The sequence below is a fragment of the Armigeres subalbatus genome, chromosome 1, assembly GCF_024139115.2.
Source record: "Armigeres subalbatus isolate Guangzhou_Male chromosome 1, GZ_Asu_2, whole genome shotgun sequence".
Taxonomy (NCBI): Eukaryota; Metazoa; Arthropoda; class Insecta; order Diptera; family Culicidae; genus Armigeres; species Armigeres subalbatus.
Genome location: NC_085139.1, coordinates 132,146,058 through 132,170,760, shown reverse-complemented (window position 1 = coordinate 132,170,760; position 24,703 = coordinate 132,146,058). Strand labels below are relative to the sequence as shown.

At 39.5% G+C, this 24,703-nt stretch overlaps 1 protein-coding gene across 2 annotated transcripts in view; it reads right to left on the bottom strand.

Annotated features, from left to right (window-relative positions):
- The window catches only part of LOC134206433 (homeobox protein B-H2-like), an 81,069-nt gene extending 61,792 nt beyond the window's left edge, over nt 1-19,277 (bottom strand). Inside the window, exon 1 of one of the 2 annotated variants that reach the window (XM_062682157.1) lies at nt 17,819-19,277. In XM_062682157.1, coding sequence (XP_062538141.1) covers nt 17,819-18,602 — 784 coding nt within the window. In that variant the 5' untranslated portion in view covers nt 18,603-19,277. The remainder of the gene's footprint in view (nt 1-17,818) is intronic. The other variant, XM_062682153.1, reaches the window with a different exon arrangement.
- Between the last annotated feature and the right edge of the window lie 5,426 nt (nt 19,278-24,703).

The following is a 24,703-nucleotide window of genomic DNA, read 5'->3' as shown; positions in this document are numbered from 1 at the left end:
GTGGAGGTTTTTCGTGCGTATTGTTCAACATCTCTTTGGAGGGGGTAATACGAAGGGAAGGGATGGACACGATTGGTTCGATTTTCAGCCATTTGGTTTCGCCGACAACATTGATATTATGGCACGTAACTTTGAGAAGATGGAGGAAGCCTAATCACATTGTAGAGGGACACTAACCGGATCGATCCCGCCATCAACTCATGAAAGACGAAATACATGATAAATAGGACAATGATCAAAAGAAGACCATGTTAGCCATCTACTACTAGTTTGTATCGGAGAAGACCAAATCGAGGTTGAAATGGCTGAAGAATTTGTATACTTATGCTCACTATGGAGACTGCCGGAAAGAGAGTTGCATTGTGGTAAAAAAAGTTTGCTTTGAACTGCGCAAGGCACTTCGATCGAAACTAGTTAGCTACACAGCAAATAATTTTGAAAATTCAACGACGTGTAAAACTGCAGGTTACCCCATCAAACGAATTAACATTCGATATTAAATTAAATTTGATTGAATTTTACAAGCAACAACCGTTTAAATTTATTTCGATTTAAAAGAATAGTGAGATCGATTGAATGTTACGTTTATTTGCATGCTCCAAATATGTGCATGAAAATACATTTAAAATCACAACATATTTTTATCTGTGTATATTACCAAATTGACCATCTACCTGACACTCATGGAATCGGCTGGATAATGCTTGCGAAGGACTAACTCGCACTTAGAGTATTTGAAAGAAAAGGTCTTTTGGCCAAATGTCATACGGTTGAAAGCCATTTGACCAAAGGTTGTTTGGCCGAATAAACCATTAGGCTGAGAACCATCGGGCTGTAGGTCATTTGACCGAAAGTTTCGTTTAGCTGAAATGAAAATTCAGCCGAACATGTTGTACGACTGAACTGGTCGTTTCCAGAATAGTTCATTTGGTTGAAGTGATATCATTTGACTGACAAAGCCATTTAGCCATTTTTTTTTTTTTGTGTCTTTATTAAGGAGACTTTCAGCCCGAGGCTGGCTCGTCTCCGAAAGCCATTTAGCTGAAAATGACATTCAGACAAAATAGACAAACTTCCGAAAATATCGTTCAAACGAAATGGACATTAAGCCGAAAAGCTTTTTGGTCGAATAGGTCATTTGACCGAAATGATGGTTTGGTAGAAAGGGCCATTTGGCCAAGCTGGTCTTATGCCGAAAAATTAATTCAGCCAAACAGGCCATATGCTGAAAAATGTCGTTTGGCCAAATAGATCATTTGGTCGAATAGGCAGATCGGCCGGGCAGGTAATTTGGCCAAAATGGTCGTTTGATAGAAAGGACCACATAGCCGAAAATGTCGTTTAGCCGAACGGATCATACGACCTTAAATGTCGTTTGGCCGAACAAGAGTTAATGTGAAAATAGTGAAGCGCTCAATGATAATTGAGAAGTGAAAAGTAAAAAAAAATAGAAGTGCAAAGTAAGCAAAGAGAAATGAGGAGAAAGATGAGTTGTCTTAATTCTCACTTCTCACTCCTAAATTCTTGCTTTTAATTTTTATTTTATTTGGTCGAAAAAGTCGTTTAGCCGAATAGTTCAGCCGAAAATGCCATTTGGCGGAAATGGTCCTTCGGCAGAAACAGTCATTTGACCGAAAATATCATTGAGCCGAATGGGTCATGTAAGCGAAAATGTCGTTTAGCAGAACAAATCATTAGGAGGAAAAAGTCATTTGGAAGAAATGTTATTTGGAAGAAAATGCATTTTGAGCGAGATGGTCGTTCGACCGCAAGAAGTGAGAAATATGAGGTGAGAAGGGAAGAGTGAGACGTCTTACTTCTCACTTCTAGTTTTTCATTTCTAACTTCTCACTGTGAGAAATGAGAAGTGTGAATAAAGAAGTGAGAGGTGAGGTGAGCATGTTATTCAAATGGGGGTATACGAATATTCTCACGACATTCGAGCAATCTCACGTCTTGCACTCGTAGAATAATCCGAATTAAAAGCGAGAAATGAAGCGTAAAAAATGAAAAGTGAGACTTCTCAATTAGAACTGTTTTAACTGTCATTTTTTATAACGATTTTTATGCACTAATGTTAGTTTTGGGGAACCGAAAGACTCGCGGTTTGGTCGAGATTTTGGATTAAAATAATGCAGTAGTAAATGATGGGAATTTAGGATGCTTAAGTGTAACAATTATTCAAGCTCTTTTAGTGGAATGTCTTTAATGTCAAATGTCAAACGTGGTGGTATTAAATGGAAAGTACTAAACAGGCCATGATCGCATATATATATGTAACATTTTCATTTTGTCGATTTGTTTCATTTTTGTCGATTTTGAGATAGGCTCATGAATCATCTCCAAATTGCCATTTCTTCCAGCTTACCAGGTGAAATTAGAAAGTTTGTTCCAAAACACTCGAAACAACTTCCAAGTAACATTAAGCATGACATTTTTGGTCGTATGACCCGTTCGACGAAAATATATTTTCAGCTAAATGGCTCTTTCTGCCAAACGACCATTTCGACCAGGCGTTTATGACCAAACACCTCTTCCGGCCAAATTTCCTGTTCGACCAAACTGCTCGTTGTTTCGGTTGAAAGAAGCGCGATATGTAGAAGCCAACAAATATAGTGCTTGATGATCGCGCTTCCGTAGTGCACGTTATAAAACAAACGCGTCATCCAATGATTTATACAACCTTGTCGTCGAGTTTTCAAAATAACTTCGTTCAAAATACATATTTGATTATCTACTAAAATAACTTTCCATGGCTACCTTTCCATCTAACCAAATATTCCTTTCCAGTGGCACTCGGGGAGATGCAGAGGATTCCTCGATCTCTTATAACAATCAGTGTTGAACTATTACTATGTCTGAAACTTGATTATGCATATGTACAACATGGGATAGATTTAGTTCGGAAAAGGTATTGGGGTCGTGGGATCAAACCCCACCGAAGGGACGGTTACCCTCCAATACCTTTTCCGAACTAAATCCATCACATGTTGTACATATGCATAATCAAGTTTCAGACATAGTAATTAATTTCCACACCGGGTAACTTAATACCCGACATATAGGCAATTAACTTTGAATGTACTGAGTGTTGAACTAATTTTCCACTCTGAATTCTAAATTGACTGTCGTTATTGGTCTTGAACTAGGGGGAAAGACGGCTTTGGCAGGTTTTGTTCTATTATTGGCAGGGGGATTTTTGTCGACCAAATTTTATGAAATTTGGCCACAATGTTCTTTGATATGCAAAGAATGTTTAGGCCAAATTTGAGCATAGTCAGACATAAAAAAACCCCTTGCCAATAATAGAACAAAACCTGCCAAAGCCGTCATTCCCCCTATTAAAACTCTAGAGCATGTACAATGAGCAGGACCGGATTTAGCCGGAAGGGGGCCCCGGGGCCGACGGTATGTGGGGGCCCCAAAATGTACAAAAAATGTTGGTTTTGGTACATAAGATTTGTGGGGGCCCGGGGCCACGCCCCCCCCGCCCCCCCATAAATCCGGCCTTGACAATGAGAATAGCTTTATTGTTCCAAGGATACTATTCAATTGATGCGCTGTCTTCATCAGTTGTTTCTCGCCTAATTACCACTAACAACTACGACGCTAAACGACATTTTCGACCAAATAGCCAATTCGGCCAAACAACCATTTTTGGCCGCATGATCCGTTAGACCAAATGAAATATTCCACCAAATAGCTCTTTCTGCCAAACGACTATTTCGACCAAATGGCAAAATGACATTTACGGCTAAATGAACGACTGTGGTTGTAAATTTTGAAAATTAAGTTATAGCATCAGACGAATCAAGATGGAGATTTTTTTAACCAAGCAAATGTTACAAAACCATTATCAACGAAGTAGAAGCATAAGTATTTTTGCATCAACTATCAACGAAGACGAGAAGAGAACGCGTAGCTGCAGTAGGCCTGGGATAGAACGTTCAGCTTTGACTGCCGTGTTGTTTTTGCATATGATTGCTGTGATAAATAGGTCGCCAGAGTAGTGCGGCCAAATAAATTTGAGTAAAATCATCCAAATTTAATACCCAATATCAGAACTCAATGTTTTCTCGTTCGTTTCACTCCTTTCTTCCATTATTTATGATAAGAATGACGAAGTATCAACAGAGAAAAGCTTACTTCCTAGATGTTTTTGCATTCGATTGCTGTATGTTCAATAGGTCACCAGTTAGGCCAGATATTTTTTTGAAAATTTGAGTGAAATGATCCAAATATTTGATACTAGAACTCAACGTTTTGTCGTTCGTTTCTTCCATTGTTTATAATTATGGAAGTATTAACAAAAAAGTATCAACACAGAAAAGCTTACGTCTGATGACATTAGGATGGATTATGAAAAAAAAGTTGACTATTATAGGTTCAACAATTTTGAGTCAATTAAATACTTGATACAATTTTATATAGCAATTGTAGTACAATATTAAATGATGTTGCGCCAAGAAACTCTAATATTAAACATTCGCGTTAAAAAATAAAAATTAACTTTTTTTAAATTTTTATTAAAATTTACCAACAACACGGTCGAAACTGTGCCTTTCGAGAAAACCAGGCCTCCGATCGAAGCAATCGACGGTCGTTCCCACTACTCCTACTACAATCGATTTTTACAGAACTTTGTCTTCTTAACCTGATAAGGCATAAGTTTTTTGATTATTTTTTTTTGTAATTTTTTGATTGTTCCGATTTTGAAAAGTGTTTGATTTTGGTCAATAATACAGACTTCAATGCAGGTTTAAATGTGGCTTAAAATTATTTTTTTAATAATTCTGCATATATAAAAATATATTAAAACTCTTGAATAGTAAGCGAACACGAAGAAACAAAAAAAAATGTTTTTTTTTGTTTCTTCGTTTTTGCTTACTTTTCAAGAGTGAAATATTTCTGATTTAATATTTTCCACATCTAATCTAATAGAACTAGTTTATTTGTGGACGCAGTAGCGCCCGTGGCAAGTTTTTTTTTAAATTTAAACGGTTCATAATTTCATGCATTAAAAAAATAAAATTTTTCAACGTCTGTTGTCTGTGGTTTTTTCATCAAATGCTGTGTCTGGATGTCTAAGGGTGTCACTGGTTTTGTCTTCTGCATTTGATAGTAAAAAAGAATTGAAGCGTCAAATATTTTTCAAAATTCATAATTTTTTTGTGAGAATTTCCCCGCGTGCTGCGTCTGGTTGGCTAGTCACCGGACAGACAAACAGGGCTATTATATCTAAAAAAAGAGAATAGAATAGAAGGTGATGGTGTGTAATGATACACTCTAAAGTATTTCACCAACTTCTTACCAAGAAAATAAAAAATAAACCCTTAAATTTAAAAAAAATCCTTTACTTCAGATGAAACGATAAAAACTAATATATAATTTGTTAGCCATCTAAGAAGTATAAGAAAAATTTAATTTGGCTAACCAAAATTGCTTACGCATTGTGCCGAGGTTCCCTCGAGCGAATGGTTGGAAACCCCTGCTAATTGCGAACCCCGCGGGTATCTTGTCCGATTGAACGGTCGGTGCGGTGTTGCCTCCTCCTTGTGTGCAACTTATTAGTTTCACTCATGCAATAATACCAACTCCCGGTTTTGCGAAACGAGGGTGCGCCTTGCCTCCGTCCGATAGATCCGATGTATAGGTAAGGTAGGTGAGCTTTTGCTAAGTGCTCACGCGCATTCGAACGCGTGAATTCAAATTAGATTAGTGATTTACAAATGAGATATGATTATCGTTGATGGCGGCGGCGGCGGCGCGGCGTGGAAGCAATGCTCCATACGAAGAAGCCGATAGCGTTGGCTCGTCCGTGCTTCTGTAGCTGATTCGTCCGTTGTTCATTCGAGCTCATTTAAAATGGTGAAAAAAACATGCAAAAGTCTAATGAAACATAGACACGAAGGAATTTGATTTAATCTCGTTTTCACGCGGGCCTCATTTCAAGTGGTTTGTAATTATAAATGTTAACTTATTTGAGTTACTCTGTTGTCTGACTTTCTGACATTAATATCTCGTTAGATCTTGGTCGGTTCGGATTTGGTCGGTAGTGAGAGGTGTGAAACACTGAATCCATTTTGCTGTTTGTCTAAAGTGCAAAATTTATGTGGATAGAGATTTTAATTAGCAACCTAAGCACTGACTGTGGTTTAACTAGGTTCTAGTTAAGGAAGACTTTGCTCATTTATCTTAAATCAGATCCTACCATCACCGACCAACAAGCACGTAGTCGGACAAGTGGGCATCTAGCCAGGGAAAATATGGAAATGAATTTCTTCATATGCCGAATATAATTAACTCGTTGTCGTCTGGTTTGTGTTTGCCAATCGGACCACCCTAGGGGCTTCTTCAGTCAACGCCAAGTGGTAGGTGAGGAAATACAGCTGCCGCTCGAACTGTCTTAATTAACACGCTTCGACTGCACATCATAAACAAAGAATGACATTTCTGTATGTTTGCGTTCCGTCAAAGAACCGACAGAATGTGATAAAATCTCTCTCTTCATTTGCTGTTATTTTGCATATGAACAAGACTCGTATAATTGCGCATGCCCCTACGTGTAGCACTTGAGAGCACCATAGACGTGTTCAGGGATCCTTTATAAAGGATCCCTCACAATTGTAAAAACCGACAGAATTCATATTCGGACGCATTCAAAGTTTGGATACTCAAGTTTCTATTTCACATGTTTCCACGATGCACGCAGAACCATATAATTGTATAATTGCGCATACCCCTACGTATAGCACTTGAGAGCACCATAGACGTGTTCAGGGATCCTTTATAAAGGATCCCTCACAATTGTAAAAACCGACAGAATTCATATTCGGACGCATTCAAAGTTTGGATACTCAAGTTTCTATTTCACATGTTTCCATCAGTGCCACGATGCACGCAGAACCACTTATCATTTCCAGCAATTGTTACAATGGAATGTTTTTGTTTTCCTTTTAAATCCTACCCTGCTAGACATAAAGGAAAGTTCTTTGACCAGCATTCTCGCCCATCGAGCGTTTAGTTTCCAAAACATGAATTTCCACGGTATCTGCACGTATCTGGCTTTCGGAACCCGACAAACGGCATAATTACAAAACGAGAACAAAGCAGCACAAATCGATGCAACCCTTTACGAGCACTAATCCAAGATTGAGATAAAAGAAGCGTTTTTGATCTCTGGCGTGTTTGTTTCTGTGGCCGATCGCCCTTGCGCTGAAGCGGCCCAAGTGGCGGCGTCGGTTCTTTTAGCCATCAGTTCCCTAAAGAGTTTGTGTGGCGTGCATAAATATGACTGCATTAATAAGGTAATTACGGGGCGATCGGTTCCCTGTTTCCTTTCCGTGCCATTTCGAAAACTGCGAGACCCCCGGTCCACGAGTTTACATGAATATTAACACCACACAGTTCGTGTGTTCTCCTCGTATTTTTTTTTTCTGAGCGGATCTCTTTCCATGCATTTCGGCTGAACCAAACTCGAATCCTTTTGATCTTTTGCGCTTTTTGTGCGAATCGACGCCGCCGCTGCTGCCGCTGCCGTCACCGCCTCTTTGGAAAACAAGCGCACACCGAAAACAAGCGATAAAAATGACAGGCGTGAAGCTATCGGAATGAATTTTACGTTTCTTATAAACGCGTTTTTTTTTCTCGTAATGAATTAGCGTTTTTTAATTTAAGAAAACTAGAATGTGTTTCATACTAATGCGATAATTAAAATATGTAAAGTTATCGCTTGATTCTTAATAACGAACCCTTCGAATTTTGACAGTTGGCTTGAACTTTGTGCGTAGCTACGTCCCGGGCAAGGTCGAAATGATTATCACCTGTCATAAACGGTTGCGGCCAAACAATGACCGCACTGTGACTGACTGTCACTTGGCGTGGTCATAAACGTACGGGGCTGAGACCCGAGACCAAGAGCTGCTGTTGCGCCAATTGGCTGAACGATGATGCTACTGCGGCGGTGGTTGTTGAAAATTCATAGCATTGAGAAATACGATCAGTGATGAAGTAGTCGGTAGTTCTGCAATAGTGAATCAAGGCACCAATGTAGAGGGGAAAACCGGCTCATGCAGCAATCCCGTAATGAACGGACGGACGCGGCCTGCGCGCCGCAGTGGCCCTAATTGGCTTGCCACGGTTGGGTGTAATAAATCATCATAATTTCTGACTAATAATCTTAAGACGTCTCCTGATGGTCGGTAGGCCGTTGGCGTAGGAAGGTAACGGCGCACGTTTTGGCGTAGAATGTTGTTGGCTCGGTTGTAAGTGCGAGTCGCGGTTGAACGCGTGAGTCATCTCGAGAATTACCCACGAGACTTAAATCTGGGACGCGCCGAAAAGCTTTTCACTAATTTCCGTCAAATTCGCACGGAGTCGAACTGACGTTGGTAAGAAGAAGAAAATGAGCGAATGTGGCGCAGTGCTGATCAATTTTGACTCACTTATATAAAATTGGATATATGTAGTTCTTTAATTTCCACTTGTCACTCAGTCAGTCAGTCAACTGACAATCACGAATGATGTGGAAAAAAGATCCTTATTAGAAAATGCATACTAGTCATCCTATGCGAATAATAAATCCCCTGATTGGTACTGAAATTCAGGTAAAACAAGAGATTTCAACACATTTCAACTCACCGGTAAGATTTTCGATCAATCCCCTAGGATAAACAAACAACCATGCGTTCCCTGCCTTTTTCTATCTCATTCTCAGCCGGCCACACAAAATCATCTTTTTGGTTATCGGATCTTTGATCTTTTTCGCATAAGAATCATAAGAAGCCGTAATAGAAACAATAACAAACCACATATTACACAATTTCTCTCATAAAATTCCTCTCATCATACGTGTTTCTAAAGAGATTGAGAGGGGCAACAACAGGGGAAACATCGCATGACATCTTTTATTAAAACTCAGAAATTGTGATGTACTATCAAAATCAACGTTGTTCACAATACCACATTTACTTCTGGCTGCCAATATGCTGATTTGCGATGGCCAAATTCGTCATGTTTTCTTCAAATTTTGTTATTCGAAAAAACAATATTTGCAAATAGAACACTTGTGTATCGAAAAACACAACTTGAACTTTGAACACCGAGATGAGAAATCTCATATTTATCTTTCACGTGACACCTTTTAGCATCCCAATATCGCACATACCTACCATAATTGAAATTCGAATTTGCTTTGATTAGCAACAATTGATTCCGGTGGTTCGGGACTCACATGCCAATTTCGATTGGCATCCGAAATTTGCCTAACAGCTATAATTAATTATGACGGTTAGTGTATCACATGCACACATCGATTCGATTTCCAATATGGAACTCTAAATTCGCTATAATAACTATAATTGGTTATGCGGTTTGTGAACTAGCGCAACATTGTGAATTGTTGATTCGTTTCAAAATTTCACTAGAAGATTAGCGTTGCGTTGAAATTTACATTAATTTATATTATGCGTAGTGAGATGATGTTTCTCATTCTAACGCATGCCTCCATATGTTTGCCAATTCTAACAAGATCGAATTCAATAAAAGTTCCATTAGGAATGCACATCAGCTGAACCGCGGTTCAGCTTTAGCCATCGAAAACTATCAGAATATTGACGCGAAAAAGCCATTTTGTGCATAAATAGTAACCACAATAAAACTGCAATAAACACCAATAGTACTTCAATTTTGTTTGCCCATAGCGTTAAACATTCGAAATATTGCATACAATCAACGAAGAGTATGTTCGCATTCTGTAAGATTCTCCGAATGCATTGGAATATTTTCATAAACGGTCTCGAGAGAAAAACAATATTGAAAAAACCTCTCATCATATTTCTCAGAAAGTAGGAGTAGCCAAAAGTAAATAAAAATATACTTTTTTACTCTTATTGTATAGTAAAATAAAACTAATCCTAATTGTGACTCAAATCTCGCGGTCGATTTTGACGGTGACACCTCTACGTGAGATAAAATATACGAAAGTAGCTGAAGGGAAGGAGATCTTTTTGAGTCGGAAAGATACCACAAGTAAGAAGTAAGTAACCCGGACTAACCCGAAAAGCTTCCACGCTCCAGGTAAAGTTTCCAAAAGCGCATTTGCATAAAGTTCCACGCGGCGTTTCCCATTCGAAAGGAACAACCGCACCCTAGGAAACGCCGCAATGTTATCTCCCCATAAGAATCGAATATACGGGCAGCAAAAAGCGCGGTGCGTCGTTTCCTTTGGGGAGCGCCGCGTGTACTTTTGGGCAAATGCGTTAATAAGTTCAGATAGAATCCTTTGTTGGGGTATGCGACGAAACCATCATCATCGTCATCTTTATCATCCTCATCTTCGTTCTAACACGCGAGAAGTGATTCAAGATTGTTCAAAGTCGATACTGGTCTCAAGGTGCAAGCGAAGTAAGTTTTCGGAGAAGGTGCATATCAAGAAGTACTGAAGTCGAATATTTGTAGGCTCGTACCATAGGCCTTCATCGCTTTTTCACATCAGTGGCATCTACACAGACCTCCATAGCGGTCATACTGTATGACTCATTCAATAACGTGTGATTACGAGGTGGCTTTATTATTTCCATTTATTGCCGATGTTTTCTGGAACCAGAGATAAACCAGAAGTAGAACCAGAACTCTTGTTCGACCGATCGTTGCATGGTTTCTTTCTCAGTTCTGCTGCACTCCGAAAGACGCATCACCGGTGCACAGCAAAACACGGCTAACCGGGAAGGCCACGGCCGAACCATTACCAGTGAGTTGTAGACATGACCACTGCCAATGGAGGCAATATCCCACCTTAAGTGCAAGTCAAAGACCATATCTTCCAAGAACCTCTAGACCATGCATAGAGACGTCGCGTCGGCCCAACTACATGAGCAATCCTATCATTGAGGAACGTGCAGCAACAGGCCACTAAAAAGGAGAGCTACATGCCGATATCCGGGGGGGGGGGACCTTCCTTAGCCGTGCGGTTAAATGCACGGCTACAAAGCAAAACCATACCGAAAGTGGCTGGGTTCGGTCTGGTCTAGGAAATGGGTTGAAAATTATCAACAAAATTATCAACGTCAGAATACATCCTGCCGCTATCATCGACTCTGACCATTGTCAGGTAGTGGTTAAATTGCGCCCAGAACTGTCCGTCATCAACAAGAGTGAGAAGGACACCGCGCGAGCGGAGTGCGAGGAAATGGAATACCTGTGCCGTTATTAAGAAACACGCAAGCACACGAGTCGAGATGTGCAAGTATTCGGAAAAGGGCATCATGGCTGACGAACGTGTGGTAATCGAAAGGAGGAAGCACCACTTCAAGGAGCACCTAGATGCCACTAAGAGTACAGGCAGTGAAGATCAAGAGCAATGAAACAGCTGGTAAGGAAGGGGTGCAAAATTTTGTGAAGATTTCGGGTGAACACTACAGTTCGTTCGAATCTCGCCGGGAATTGCGACAAGGGGATGGACTTTCGTGCCGGTTGTTGAATATTGCGCTAGAAAGTGTTATGAGGGGAGTCAATTAATTTGTTTCGCGGATGATACGGACATGAGTAAATCATGTGAATTCTGATGCTGTACAATAAAAAAAAGTTTTCCCGTAACACTGAATAGACGCCCTATCTTGGTGTAATCCTTTTGATTTTTTTCGTAGATGGAGTCAATTCAGTAAATTCTAAGACTCTTAATCAACTTTTGGATTGTTTTGAAGCCAATGACTTCAATCTCCAAGATCCGGAGATTAAGAAAGCAGCGGATACGAATTTGGTGGATCTGCTGGAAGCATAGACTAATTTGAGTTATGTGTAAAGCTGAGATTCCAAATACTAAATGAAATCAAATCTATGAAAAAAAACTTATTTGATCCTCCTCGTTGTACCGAGAACCAAGGTGGTTTTGTTCTAGCGTATTTTTAGTACAGTAGCCGTTAGATAACTGCAACATGTTTACTTTTTAGTTAACGAATGCCGTTCGATAACTGCAGCGCATTCTGGACGTCAAATGTTATCGAACGTCTACTATATTTATCTTTTAAACGAATGATAATTATGTAGTTACTTACTTATTTTATTTGACAGGTTGTGTGTTTGAACCCCATTGGAGATTTGAATAACGTTTTCTAACATATCTGAATAACTAACTTCTCTACTGAGAGTACTTAAATAGCAATGGTGTTATCATTTCATGAGAGAGAAAGTGGTTTACTAACCCTTTTCGTATATTATTAGAAAAAATGATTCAGGAACCGTAAAAAGAGCATGGGTATACTTATTTTTGAAAGGCGTTGTGTCTTATTAGTTACACGACTTTGTTCAAACTCAAACGCTGTAAATATTTGAAGTTTTTTAGCGGTGAACTTGAAGTCTGAGGGGGTAACTTGCAACCAGCATGTTTCTCGTTCCTCCGAATCAATCCAATCGCTGTTTCGGTGAAGTTAGCTGCATAACGCATTCTACGCGTCCCCATTAGGATATGGATGGGGTACTTATCTTTTTCGACAGCCATATTTTTAATTCAATGACTTTGAAATTAAGAAAGTGTTGCAAGTAACCCCATTTGACGATATCATATCATTATCACAAAAAGGGATTAAGCCACTCCTAATTTCCCCAATGTCGAATTTTAGAACAACACACGCTCATAAACATGCACAACAACTCGGAAGATCAACATATTTTGAAAGAAACAATTTCCAAAAAATCAGTGAGCAGCATTTCAACTCTTACCAAAGAAGAAAGGATTTTATCAAGTACAGGGATCACACCTCCCCGACACTTTAAAAATACAAGTGCGGAAACACTTCCAAGATCAATTGTGAATCGATAATAACATCAATTTGCAGACTATCACACGTCATTAAATGTTAATTTTATGTTTTTCAGGGAGTCTATGGAAAACTTAATTTTGCCCTGTGAAATATCGGAAATGAGAAAAAGGGGAAACTCCGACGCATGGTCAAAAGCCAACCCAAAACTGATCAAAGGAAGGTGGGGGGTCAATATGCCCTAGCTGTTTTAATGTCTTAACTGTAACAGGTAACGGTTTACGGGTATTTTTGTCTTATGAAACAATTAAACAATATAAAATTGTAGAAGATCTCAATCATGTTGGTAATATTAACAAATCCAAAAAGTTTGCCGGAAACACATGAGGTAAAACCAGGATTTGCAGAAATCGCTTTCAATTGATAACGAACAACGATACAAGAAAGGTAAAAACTGTTCCGAATCATAACAAGCCATGATAACAAATTTAACAAACTTGTATACAAGTGCGGAAAAAACAGAATCGGATAAGCGGCCCCCACAGAGAACTAGTGATGGTTTTTGCCGCACAGCTGTGTAGAACAAGTTAAAATGCTTCAACAGAACCAGTGCTCCCCGCGTTTGGAGCTTTTTAAAAGCTTTTTTTAAATTTATCATGGGATATAGGCATCCGAATCAGTGTTTTGTAATGACAGCTTGCAAAAAAAAGTCTCTCACGGTAAGCTATTGTATAACTAGTCGAACCTGCCCTGGTTGTTTTTTCTTCGTCCTTAACGTAAACGCCAAAGTCGTCGCTCTCTAGATCGATTTCAGTTCGAGTTTTCTTCAGAATTCATAGAAACGTATTTTTACATTTGTTCAACTTCCCCAGCAAAATGTTCTAGTTTTTTCCTATACATAAACACAGAAGAGCCTAAAACGATTCGATTGGAGAGTAAATCATGCAAATCGGTCACCCCGTTCGTTTGTTATATTGCCTCAAAGGAAATGCAAATTCATTTTTATATATACAGATGTATACAGAGATGATAGGTGAGAGACTGTTTCATTCTCTTTTGAATTCAAACCCTGGGCAAAACGCCTTCAGCTGGCAGTTCTTTTGGAACAAAGTACCACCCGTGGACGAATCAAAATTCGGGAATGTAAAGTGCGTGCGGATGCGTAGTACATTGTAGGTTAGTCCCACTAAGACGATTTGCCTCGTCAAAATGTTAGAAAATGTTAGATTTTTCATCAAAATATGATAAATTTCGGGTTTTCCCACCTTCTCATCGAATATTATAACACTTTTTCGCCTTAGAACATATCCAAAAGGGGAAATATGCGGGAATAATCAAAAGTCGTTTTGCCTCAAAGGTGTGGGGGGGCGTTCTGAGGCTTCTTCCTCTAGTCGGTGTATTCATGAAGAGCCTGAATATAAAAAAAATATCTGAGAACGAGAAGCTGAAACCCTATCCACGATGCAGAAGCCCGTCCTTAGATAACATTTTAACTGTGTAGCGACCACAATCGCTAAAATGTACCGAAACCGTCAGCCAAGCAAAGAAACGTAAATAGCTCAGCGACCATGATGACGACAAAAGTTTCTTTCTGAGCTGCAGAGGACAATTTTCATCATTTCCTGAATCTTGTTTGCTGACATGAGCTAAGGTTTCCGCGTCCAAAGGTCTGGTGACGTGCGGATACTATTCCGAAAGTTTGATGCCGAGTGCCACCGCAATGAAGAGGAAAGTTGGACACGGAGCACCAGACCTGGTGCTCTAAACATAGGATAGATGTTAGGTATTTTTTGGGGATTAATTAGTTGAGGTACAAATTCATCAAGTGTTGAACGCGAGAAAAAGAACAGCTAAGCTGGATATTAGCTTTCTGTGTTTCGAAAAAAATCCGGGTTTTCACATACTATTTACCAGTTCACAAGTGGCTAAGTATTAAATTATTATTGTTATATTTTGTTCAACCTGTCGAGACTTCGATCGGGTTTCGCCAGTTCAACGATCGAAATAAATAAAGAATACAAACACATCGTATTCAAGAAGACATACACCAACGTCAACAACGTTCCGTTTTATCGGAACAAAAACGGTGATACTTTTTGAAGAAAAATGATGCACGATTTTTTTGAAGTTTTTAAGGTCGCCGTACAGCAACCCTTCAATGATGGTGTTCACTTCACGATCTGGCAGGTACGAGACGAGTTCCTACAATTCCATTTATTCCACCACTTGAATGCGAACTCGTTTTATGACAAGTAAATCACTCCGCTGTTCTAAACATGTCAAATAATTCCCCTAACATCAATAATACTTCAAACCTTTCTTGGGTGACCTACGGAGTATCGGCCTTACTTTTGAGTTGATATAATTACATGAGACTAATTTTCTCTATTATGAACATGCCACATTATTCCCAGAACATCGATCGTACTGCAAACTATTCTTAAGTTCAGATATGAAAGGTCTGTATGGTCAACAAAAGCGTTCTCTTTGTTTTGACCACACTTTTGAATTGAAATAGCTTCATAATTACTGTCCTCAAAACTATTTTTAAGTGCAGATCTTGAAGGTACATCAAGATTTGAATGTTCAGACAATTTCAATCATGTCTTTTACGTACTAAGGATGAGCCAGAACTCGCATCTTGCACAATTTGTGTCTGCAAATCGCTCTGAGAGTTATGTAAAGTCTCAATCACTCACAAACGAACAGGAGACATAAGTTATTCTATGTTCCTGCTTCGTAACTTCCTGAAAAACTGAGACCTCACACCATTATGTTGATCAGTTGAGTCCATCATCATCCGTTGTTCTGCTACACTAAGAGCCAAACCCTCTGGAACTGTTGATAAGTTCGTGATGATATACGATTCAACTCGACCAGAAGTATTGTGGTGTCTAGAAACGGTCATGTCATAGATCATTTTGCACGGCGGAAAAAGATATTGGCGCCATAAGACAAATGTTCGTTGATAATCAAATCGCTGCAAAGCTCGAGTTGGGATTTCACACGATCGGTTTCAGGTCTTGTTTGGTTCTGTTCCTTTGTATAACTGGGAGCAACACTGTAAAGGTAAACTACACAGATATAAAAATCCACTGAAATGTACGCTAAAAATCATGCACATAAATGGAACGCCATTATTAGCGTAATTCCATACGGGATATAGCCTAAATGTATACAATATTCGACGTGAATCGTCAATATTGCATACAAGTTGTAAACAATCTTGTTGGCAAGAGGACCATTTCAGCGTTGAATAGCGTACATTTTCGCATGTCAAGTTTTACGCGCTGTTTATTTTTCATTATTTTTTTCTGTGTACGTGGTTAAAGGATTTAATAAGTCTCTCAATAAGATTACAAAAAATCAACAGATGGACTTGAATGTTGCGACACTGGGATGAGTTGAGGAATCAAGTAGCAACGCGGTCATGACGTCAAAGTTTGTGGACAGATCCCAATCCCCAAATCTACTGACTGCATTCAAAGAAGCTCTTGGAGTTATACTATTAAGCAAGCTACCGCAAGTGTCCACTGGTTTGCCAAATGTGGATTTCCATGATAGCTGAAACTAGACGTTCTGTCGAAAAGAGCTCTTTACACTGAGCATTCCAAAGGCATCCTATTTCCATTGAAGTTTTGTGGCCACCCGGTCGGAGGTCAGAAAAAAATAACGTTGCACAGAGAGCGATTGAAATAACTCCACAAATTCAGAAACTTATTGATGGCATACATGAAGATTAAACCCAACCTACATCATAACCCTACGTAGACGCCAAAACAGTTTGAATGATTCACGGTTGATACCTTCTTTTGGAACAGGGAAACCCCATTTGAGAAGAGCTATTTAAGCTCTCTCACTTTCTCAAATTGACACAAAACCTTATCTTTTAAATGATTCCAAATAATGGTACAACGCGAGCCTAATGATAAAAACAATAAGATATGATGGCAAAATATATTCAGATACTTAATAGCTTCTGGTCAATTCAGAATTTTCATTGAAATACAGAACCATTTTTTATTTCTCAGTAGAATAATACAGCCATACAACAAATTTCGATATTCAGCCTCTGATATGAGTTATTGGTAAATGAGTGCGGGCTTGATCTTAAATAAGCTGAAGAATAATTGTGCAAATATCATTGTATAAACTAGAAAGGTATTAAATAAGTTGTCGTTAGGAATATCATTTCTAAGCTGCTCACTATCGCAAATTTGTAACATTTATTTATAAGTAATGCAAATGACGCTTTGGAGGATTTCAACTTAAGTTATTGAAGAAAAAAAATACATTGAAAAAAATTAAAGTGATATCTCGATTTTATCACCTCCCAGAAGAGTTTTGGGGTGATAAAATAGGGAAAAATGTTTTCAATTTTTTAATTCATTTCACAAATATAAATAACTTTATGACTTAAAAAGACAAAATGCGTGAACGATTTCAAAGAACTTTTGAAAGGCACTCAAGATGGAAGTTATTTCATTAAAATAATTATAGTTTGCGGTATTATTTTCAAAAATAAAAATAATGACTAAAGTTTTCATGTTTTTTTTTTGGTTGACAAATTAATGAATAGCCATCTACCCTATCAGTCGTGGTCATAGTACCAGTTGTCACACTAGTGCACACGATAACACCTTCAATGTCCTTCAAAATAAACAAAACATAATTGTTAAAAATATTTTTTCTTAATTTTTGTCCTCCTTTGTACCATACCAGTGATCCCATTATGACAATTGTCATAAGAAAACGATAGGATTTGCATAATAGGAAACAAAATTAAGAAAAGTTCCACAACTGGTGCATACGCTCTTATTATGGATTAAGCAATTTTGGATACTATCACGAATATTAATGCGGTTTCCACATTTGTTCTAAGAAGCAGGAAGGGAAGCATTTCGTTTGACATATCAACACCATACTCATGCCTTTTATTTATATTTAAAAAAAATACTTGTTCTTAACTATGGCAACGATTGGTACACCTACCCTACATGAATAAATCAATTCCCAATAGTCCCCTTCCCCAAGTCTACTACCAATCACCCACTCAGACTTACCCCCATCTTCATTGCCCTCGTCGAAGTTCTTATTCGTCATCTGGAACAGCGCATCCAGCGGCGTTCCGTTGGGGGTAGTTTTCTGGCCGGAGACCTTCCCGCTACCGCTGCCGGTGCCACCGCCGTTGTTATTGTTCGAGCCCGAAGAGGACGACTGCGACGACTGGTGGTCGGAATTTCGTCCGATTTCCGGCGAACAGCAATCGCCACTGGCCGCCGAACTGGACCGCTCCGAGCCACTTTCCGAGGGGATTATGTCCATGCTCATGTGCCGCAGTAGCTGGGCCTGCGCCCGGAAATGCTCCTGCAGCTGCTGGTGGTAGTCTAACGCCAATCGATGCTCGTAGTGTAGCAGCGCGGGCGGCAGGAACGGCCGAACGGGAATCGGACCTCGAAGGTGATCCCATGGTCGGACAATTTTTGTTGCGGCTGCCTGCAGCGTACTGTGATGGTGGTGCAGGGCTAGTGCGCTGTCCCGATTGCTAGATTCTGTGTCCCGGCCAAGAATGTCCGCTATCGAAAACGATTTCACGCTCGATGCAGCTGCGGCAGCAGTTGGAGGCGGACTTGAGGGCTCTGGCTTAGGACTAGGTTCCTTAGGGCTCGTACTGTGATGCTCGATCATCCGTAGCCGCTTCAATGGGCTAAAGTAGTCGTCACCTCGACTGTGATGATTTTGCAGGTGGTGGTGATGATGATGGTGGTCCACCGGAGGTGGACTGGGTGAACCGACGGAAATTTCCGACCCGGCCGGACTCGCTGGAGGAGGACTTCTGCACAACATTTTTTCACTACACTTTTTACTCGCTATAAAATCACAGAATTTGCGCGTTAGCAAACGCTTTTTTTTTGTTTTTCACTCTGTCGTTAAGTACGCACCAGTTACACAATTCAACTTATCAAAGTGGAATTAAACTTTTCAACCGTTTTCTTCACGTGTCATTCAACAACACACCAAAACACTGCTAATAATCCTTCGCCGTAACCGATTTTGATCCTTCATTTTCAAAGTATATGAGCACTTGTCTGAACAACAGGCAGAAAACGCAACTAGGATCGAAACATAAACGCGAAACGCACCGACAAACGCAAATTTTGAAACTGACGCGTTCGGTCGACTTCACTCCGTAGCGAGCGAACAAAGGCAGTCGACGGCGGCGGTCTGTATGTTCAAATCAATCAATCAATCAAGTCGCTAATGGCAAGTCAGCCACCTCTTCACCCGCGCACTCACTACTCGCTAGTGCCTATCCGCACACTGGGTCTGCCCGCAACAACGAGAATCACCTTTCTCGACAACCATCGGTAGGTTGGCTGGCAGGTTAAAAACCGGGTTCAATAAAGCTCTGCTTCGAAAACACGCACACGGCACACGAAGACGGCGGGCACTAACAAACTGACAGCGGGCTCGGAACGCTTCTGCTCTCTTGCCTATGTTTGCGTTGCTTTCGCCTTGGATGTGCGGACTGCAAGAGCGTGAACAGCAACCCATCGGGGCAATCTCGTCCGACATGCGAGTGAGCAGAGTAACGAACCAGCCGCAGAAGATGGGCGCAAAGGCGAATGGTCAAAAGGGGAGGAGCCTGCGCTGGATTTGAGCCAATGACTGCTCGGTTACTGTGGCGGCGGCATTAATAAAAGCAAAAATGTCGGCACTGTCAAGATAGCGAGCACTACTAACACACGGAAACAGTACAAGATTTGAGCGCTTTCTTGCTTCACCGGGAAGGCTAATTTGTTAGGTTAGTTAATTGACTTTTGAGCGCATATAGTTAGGCTAAGTGTAAAAGTATTTAGAGTTAAATGTATTATTTATTGCTTGGGGAGCCGTCGTTTCTTGTTTCTCCATTAACACATTTCGCCGTTGCCGTCGTCGTCGTCGTGGCCGTTGACGACGCCGCACTGGCAGTGGCCTTTGCCAACCCAACCACCTCTTCCTGCTGATCCGAATTGAAGTAGTCGCTGTTGCTGTTTTTAGCACGTGATCAGTGATGCCACATGATTTATCACTAAGTTGATGCGCTGGATGTTTATCAAGAATCGATACCTTATTCACGTATATGTGCTGAAAATGTGGAAGTAAACATTTTTAATGTAGCAACAATTTCATATATTTATAAAATTATGTATTTTCATTTCAGAAATAGGATGTGTTTTCTGGTTATTTATATCTTAGCTATCATTCGAATTTAGTGCTTCAATCTTTTATTTCGAGATGAGATGAATATATTATTGTGAGATGGGGAATCAAATTGTTTGCCTATATCGTGCCTTGCAAATAAAATCACTTTTGTGATCATGTTGCGTGGTAGTGCTAGCTTATTTTTTCGTTCCATTGCCTTTGCCCTTAACGCTCATGATTGATCCGAAATATGTAAGTAGTCATACATCCTTGCATTTATAAAAAAAAAAGTCTCTAGAGATAGGTTGGTTCACATATTCTTATTTTTCATAAACAAATTGGTAAAAAAAAAGGAGCTCGAGGAGGTTCATAAAACGTTATGTGATTTGTACATCCTTAGTAATGCGTCAGATTGAAAGCAGGACCAAGGTTTTGCACATACGACATACGGGATGATGAGATTTATTTTTCGGATTCTGTGCAGATTCTGAATCAGATAAGCTTGTTTTCGTAATCAGATACCTTTCAGAAGGTCTCTTTTCTCGTCTCACATCTGTTTCAATTGTTTTAATCATCTGATTGATTAGACTTTGAAGCTAGTTTTTTTTTAATTGCAACCCCAGCTGCGCCATTGTTGCGTGGGTGAATTATTTATGCATAAGTAGGTTAATTGGAACGGTTATCCGTTCTGCACCATTCAACCTACGCAGAAATATGGCAACACTGCTTCGGTTCGCACTGCCAAAGTGGTGTGTGTCTTGTGGGACTTCACTCTTTCAGCATTTTTTTTTTGCTCTTGCTTCCAATGCGTTCGTAGCGCGATCGCCTAACCTGACGGCGGCGTGTTACCATTAATATAAATCAATGTGGGTGTCACTCACTTTTAAAACACGAACGCGAATTAGCAATGGTTGAACGAGCCGTCATCGTCGTCGGTCAGCGCGCGGTGGTGGTCGCGGATAGGGTAGGGATTTTGTTTCCTTCTCGCTTCTCGTCTATTCGGTCTCCTTTTTCCGCTGCCCAAGCGGAGTGTATTGAAATTAGCTTAAAGCGCATCCGCTTGAAAAGGCGACTGTTCGTGAGAGGGCATTAATTAATTATCAAGTAATTTAGTAGTTCGATTGCAATAATCGGTGCCCACCAACGGCTGTCTTCAAGATTTTTGTTCGGCTTGTCGGCATTGGGTACTAATTTGACAGCAATATTCATTCACTAATAGCGGATTTTTCATTCATTTCAATGTAAACTTATATTGTTTTGCATTCGAGCTCTAATTGGGAGATATTATATGCTAAATTTATACATGATAAGATTTTTATATAATGTTCATAAGTAAGTAAATACACAAATTGAATTGATTGGAAATATCATATTAATCTTACCATCAAGAGAAACTGTTCCAATTTCCATTTCACTATAATAAATTCATCTCATTCCAAATCAAAAAAGAAACCAATTTCATCGCTTTATTTAGCCAACTAACTATCGAAATGCTTTTTACTTTTTTATTTTCGATATGATGAATATGGGAGTCTCAAGCTGTATTTATAGTATTTATAGTATTAATAGTTTTGTTTTTAAATAATTTTGCCGACGGTAAAACATGGAACATCCATAAACTTTCTTATCGATCGTGATGTTTCCAATGTTGAAATATTCAAACTAAGAATTCTAAAAATTCCCGTTTAAATTATAAAAATTCCCGTTGACAGTTCTTGGATTTTTTTGCAACTTACAATCAACCATTCTTCCAATCCTCAGCATTAGCAATGACGTGGCCATTATCGGCTGTTCGAAAATGCCTTGCTTTAATCTAACACATAGTGATTACTACCAAGCTTGTTATTGAAGCTTGTACAAACTACGAATTTAATACCAATGCAATCAAAAGCAGTTGTTTGGTCAAGTTTTTAAATAATAAAAATCTGGGTGCTGCGGATAGAGCCGCTTTTCTGCGCTCAAGCGAGCAGAGGGATATTTTGAAATCACTCTCATAAACAAAATTATTTTGCAGTTACTTGGCTGTCAAATATTTCCCGCTCTTCGAATTTCTCTTTCCACGCTGCATGAGGGCGCACAAATGCGCTAGACTCCACATGACTTTACGATTGTTTACATACATTCATGCTCCAATCAGCTGCTGAATCTCGTGAAATTTCATAACGAGTGCTTTTTAGTTGCATTCCCACTAATTTTCCACTCGAAATATAATGTGTGAATATTTGTTACAAAGAATACAAAACTCAAGCAAGGTTTATTTTTATTTTTTTCCCAAAATAATAACAATACTTCTCAATATTAGATCAGAAACGAACATAACCACAATCTTCAATGTTTGGCTCCGGCACAATAGAAAATTTTGGCTTCAGTTTGACAACCAAATCGATTCTATCCGCACCACCCAGATAAAAATTAACAGCACGTTTGCTTATTTTCTACTCTTATTATAGATTTGGATTTGTTTTCCAATATGATATAAGGTGCACTAGCTAGTGTTATCTAAGCTTCGAAACTTCATTATATAATGATATCGAGTAATATGTTAGCAATTTATCTTGAGGAAAGAAAAAAGCTTTACTAACACATTTTAACGTTTACAAATCTATACAAGTGGAAAATATCACAACTCTTAAACTCAGTCGCTGTATCTCTAATTTGACTGCAGCGCATTCATCGACCACATTTAAAATACTGTTTTGATTATCAACATCACCGATGCCAGGAGTGAGAAACGTACAACCAGCTATTTATTATCAGGATTTTGGCGGAATGTGTTCGAACGTCAACGAATTCTTCCTTGCCGTCACATACATGACTATGACGTGACATAATAGTTATAACTGAAACTTAAATCCAACGCATTCACACGCGACTCGAACAACTGTCCAAGCCATGACGTCAAAATCATCACAGGCGATTTGAACGTTTATGTCTACGACTGATTGATCGGTACACCTGGCGGCTGCAGGTCACCACTGCAGACAGAATCACAAATCGACCACGTTCTGATTGATGGACTGTACTTTTCCGCTTTTTTCGTATGGCTGGAGTTTTCGTTGTCCTGTGGCGACCATCCAATGTTCTGTCGTGATGCAAGCCGCGAATTCCGTCCAAGATCATCGAGACCCGTGTGTACCGTGAAGGCCCGTCAAGAAGGTAGATAATCGGAGTGAGTGAAATCGTTCAAACCCTATGTAGCAAAGAATCTCCTATCGGTCGCCCATTGCCAAAGGTAAGGTCCCTCTCCGTAAATTGTTGTGGGCCAAAGCCATCCGAGAACCCGTGTCGTCCATTGCACGCAACGCGCCCGATCGAAACCGAAAGATATAGGTTTCGCCGATCCTCATTCGGTGTAACGGAAAGGTACACGAAGCCGGGTCGCTTTGGGCACGTGTGCCTCTATCCGTAAGTGTGTATCGCCCCAGGGACGTATCCGGCATTTTTACGCCGCCATTTCTCTCGTGTAACAAAACCGAAGCTTCCGTTCCAGCTCCAACACACATGCGGGTTGTCTTTTCGATGCGCGCCAAATCGCAGCGTGGACTTCTCGGTGGCAGCCATCGCATCTGCAGATTCGTCGAAGTTTATCGGGCCCCATCAGTCATCAAAAAAACCTGCGCAGGTACGTTTAGAGCTAAGTTACATGGCCATGTTTGCTCTTGTGTTTCCATTCCCATTGAGAACCGTCCAGCACGAATAAACCATTCTAGAAATGAAGTGATTGGAATTGGCTTAACGTCAGTTTCTTGAAAAAGCGCCTCACAAATTTCGGGAGCTAAACGCTTTATTTTCTTGGTTTAGTAGATGCCTTTTTCGGTCCCTAAGATCTTGCAGTTAATGAATGGGAGGAGATTTAGCTTGCGTTTTAGAAATTTTGCCAATTTCGCATAATAACCGTTCTAAGGTTTCCCCTGAGTCAAAAAGCCTCAAAATGTCGGGTAATAAAAAACGTGACCGGTGGTCTCTCTTTGAGAGCGGCGCTTCTGGCATGAAAGTTTGTATGCAAAATTGATGAATGATCATATCTCTTACATGGAACAACCCGGATAAAAATTTACAGTAACTTGTATGACATAACCCATTGAAATACAATAGATTGTGTGGCAAACAATACAAACTATTGTACGCTTATTGTAAAATGTTCACGGTTGTAAAAGATGTTTATTGTACGTCCATTAAAATAACAATATATTTAAATGTTACCGATTCATTCTATTATATTTTTATTGTTCGCTTATGTTTAGTATTGCTCATCCAAAAACTAAACAAATTTTAAAAGTATTCGGTTTGGATGATCTGGAAATCCGTCTAATGTAATTGTATTAATATAATTTTGGAATATTTCATGGATTTATTATATTGATGAAATAACAATTGAAAACAATAAAATTACAATAGCTTTGCTTATTAATTGAATAAAAATGGTCTACCGATTATCAAGTAGGGGAAAAGACGGCTTTGGCAGGTTTTGTTCTATTATTGGCAGGGGGTTTTGTCGACCAAATTTTATGAAATTTGGCCACAATATTCTTTGATATGCAAAGAATATTTAGGCCAAATTTGAGCATAATTAGTCATAAAAAATCTTCCTGCCAATAATAGAACAAAACCTGCCAAAGCCGTCATTCCCCCTATATATATATTGCAGGTCTAGAAATGTTATGCAATAAAAAAAATAATTCAAAAAAATGAAAGGGAACAAAAACTTTTGCTTAACATTTTACTCGGAGAATGACTGAATTCATTTGAGCGTGTACAGTTTT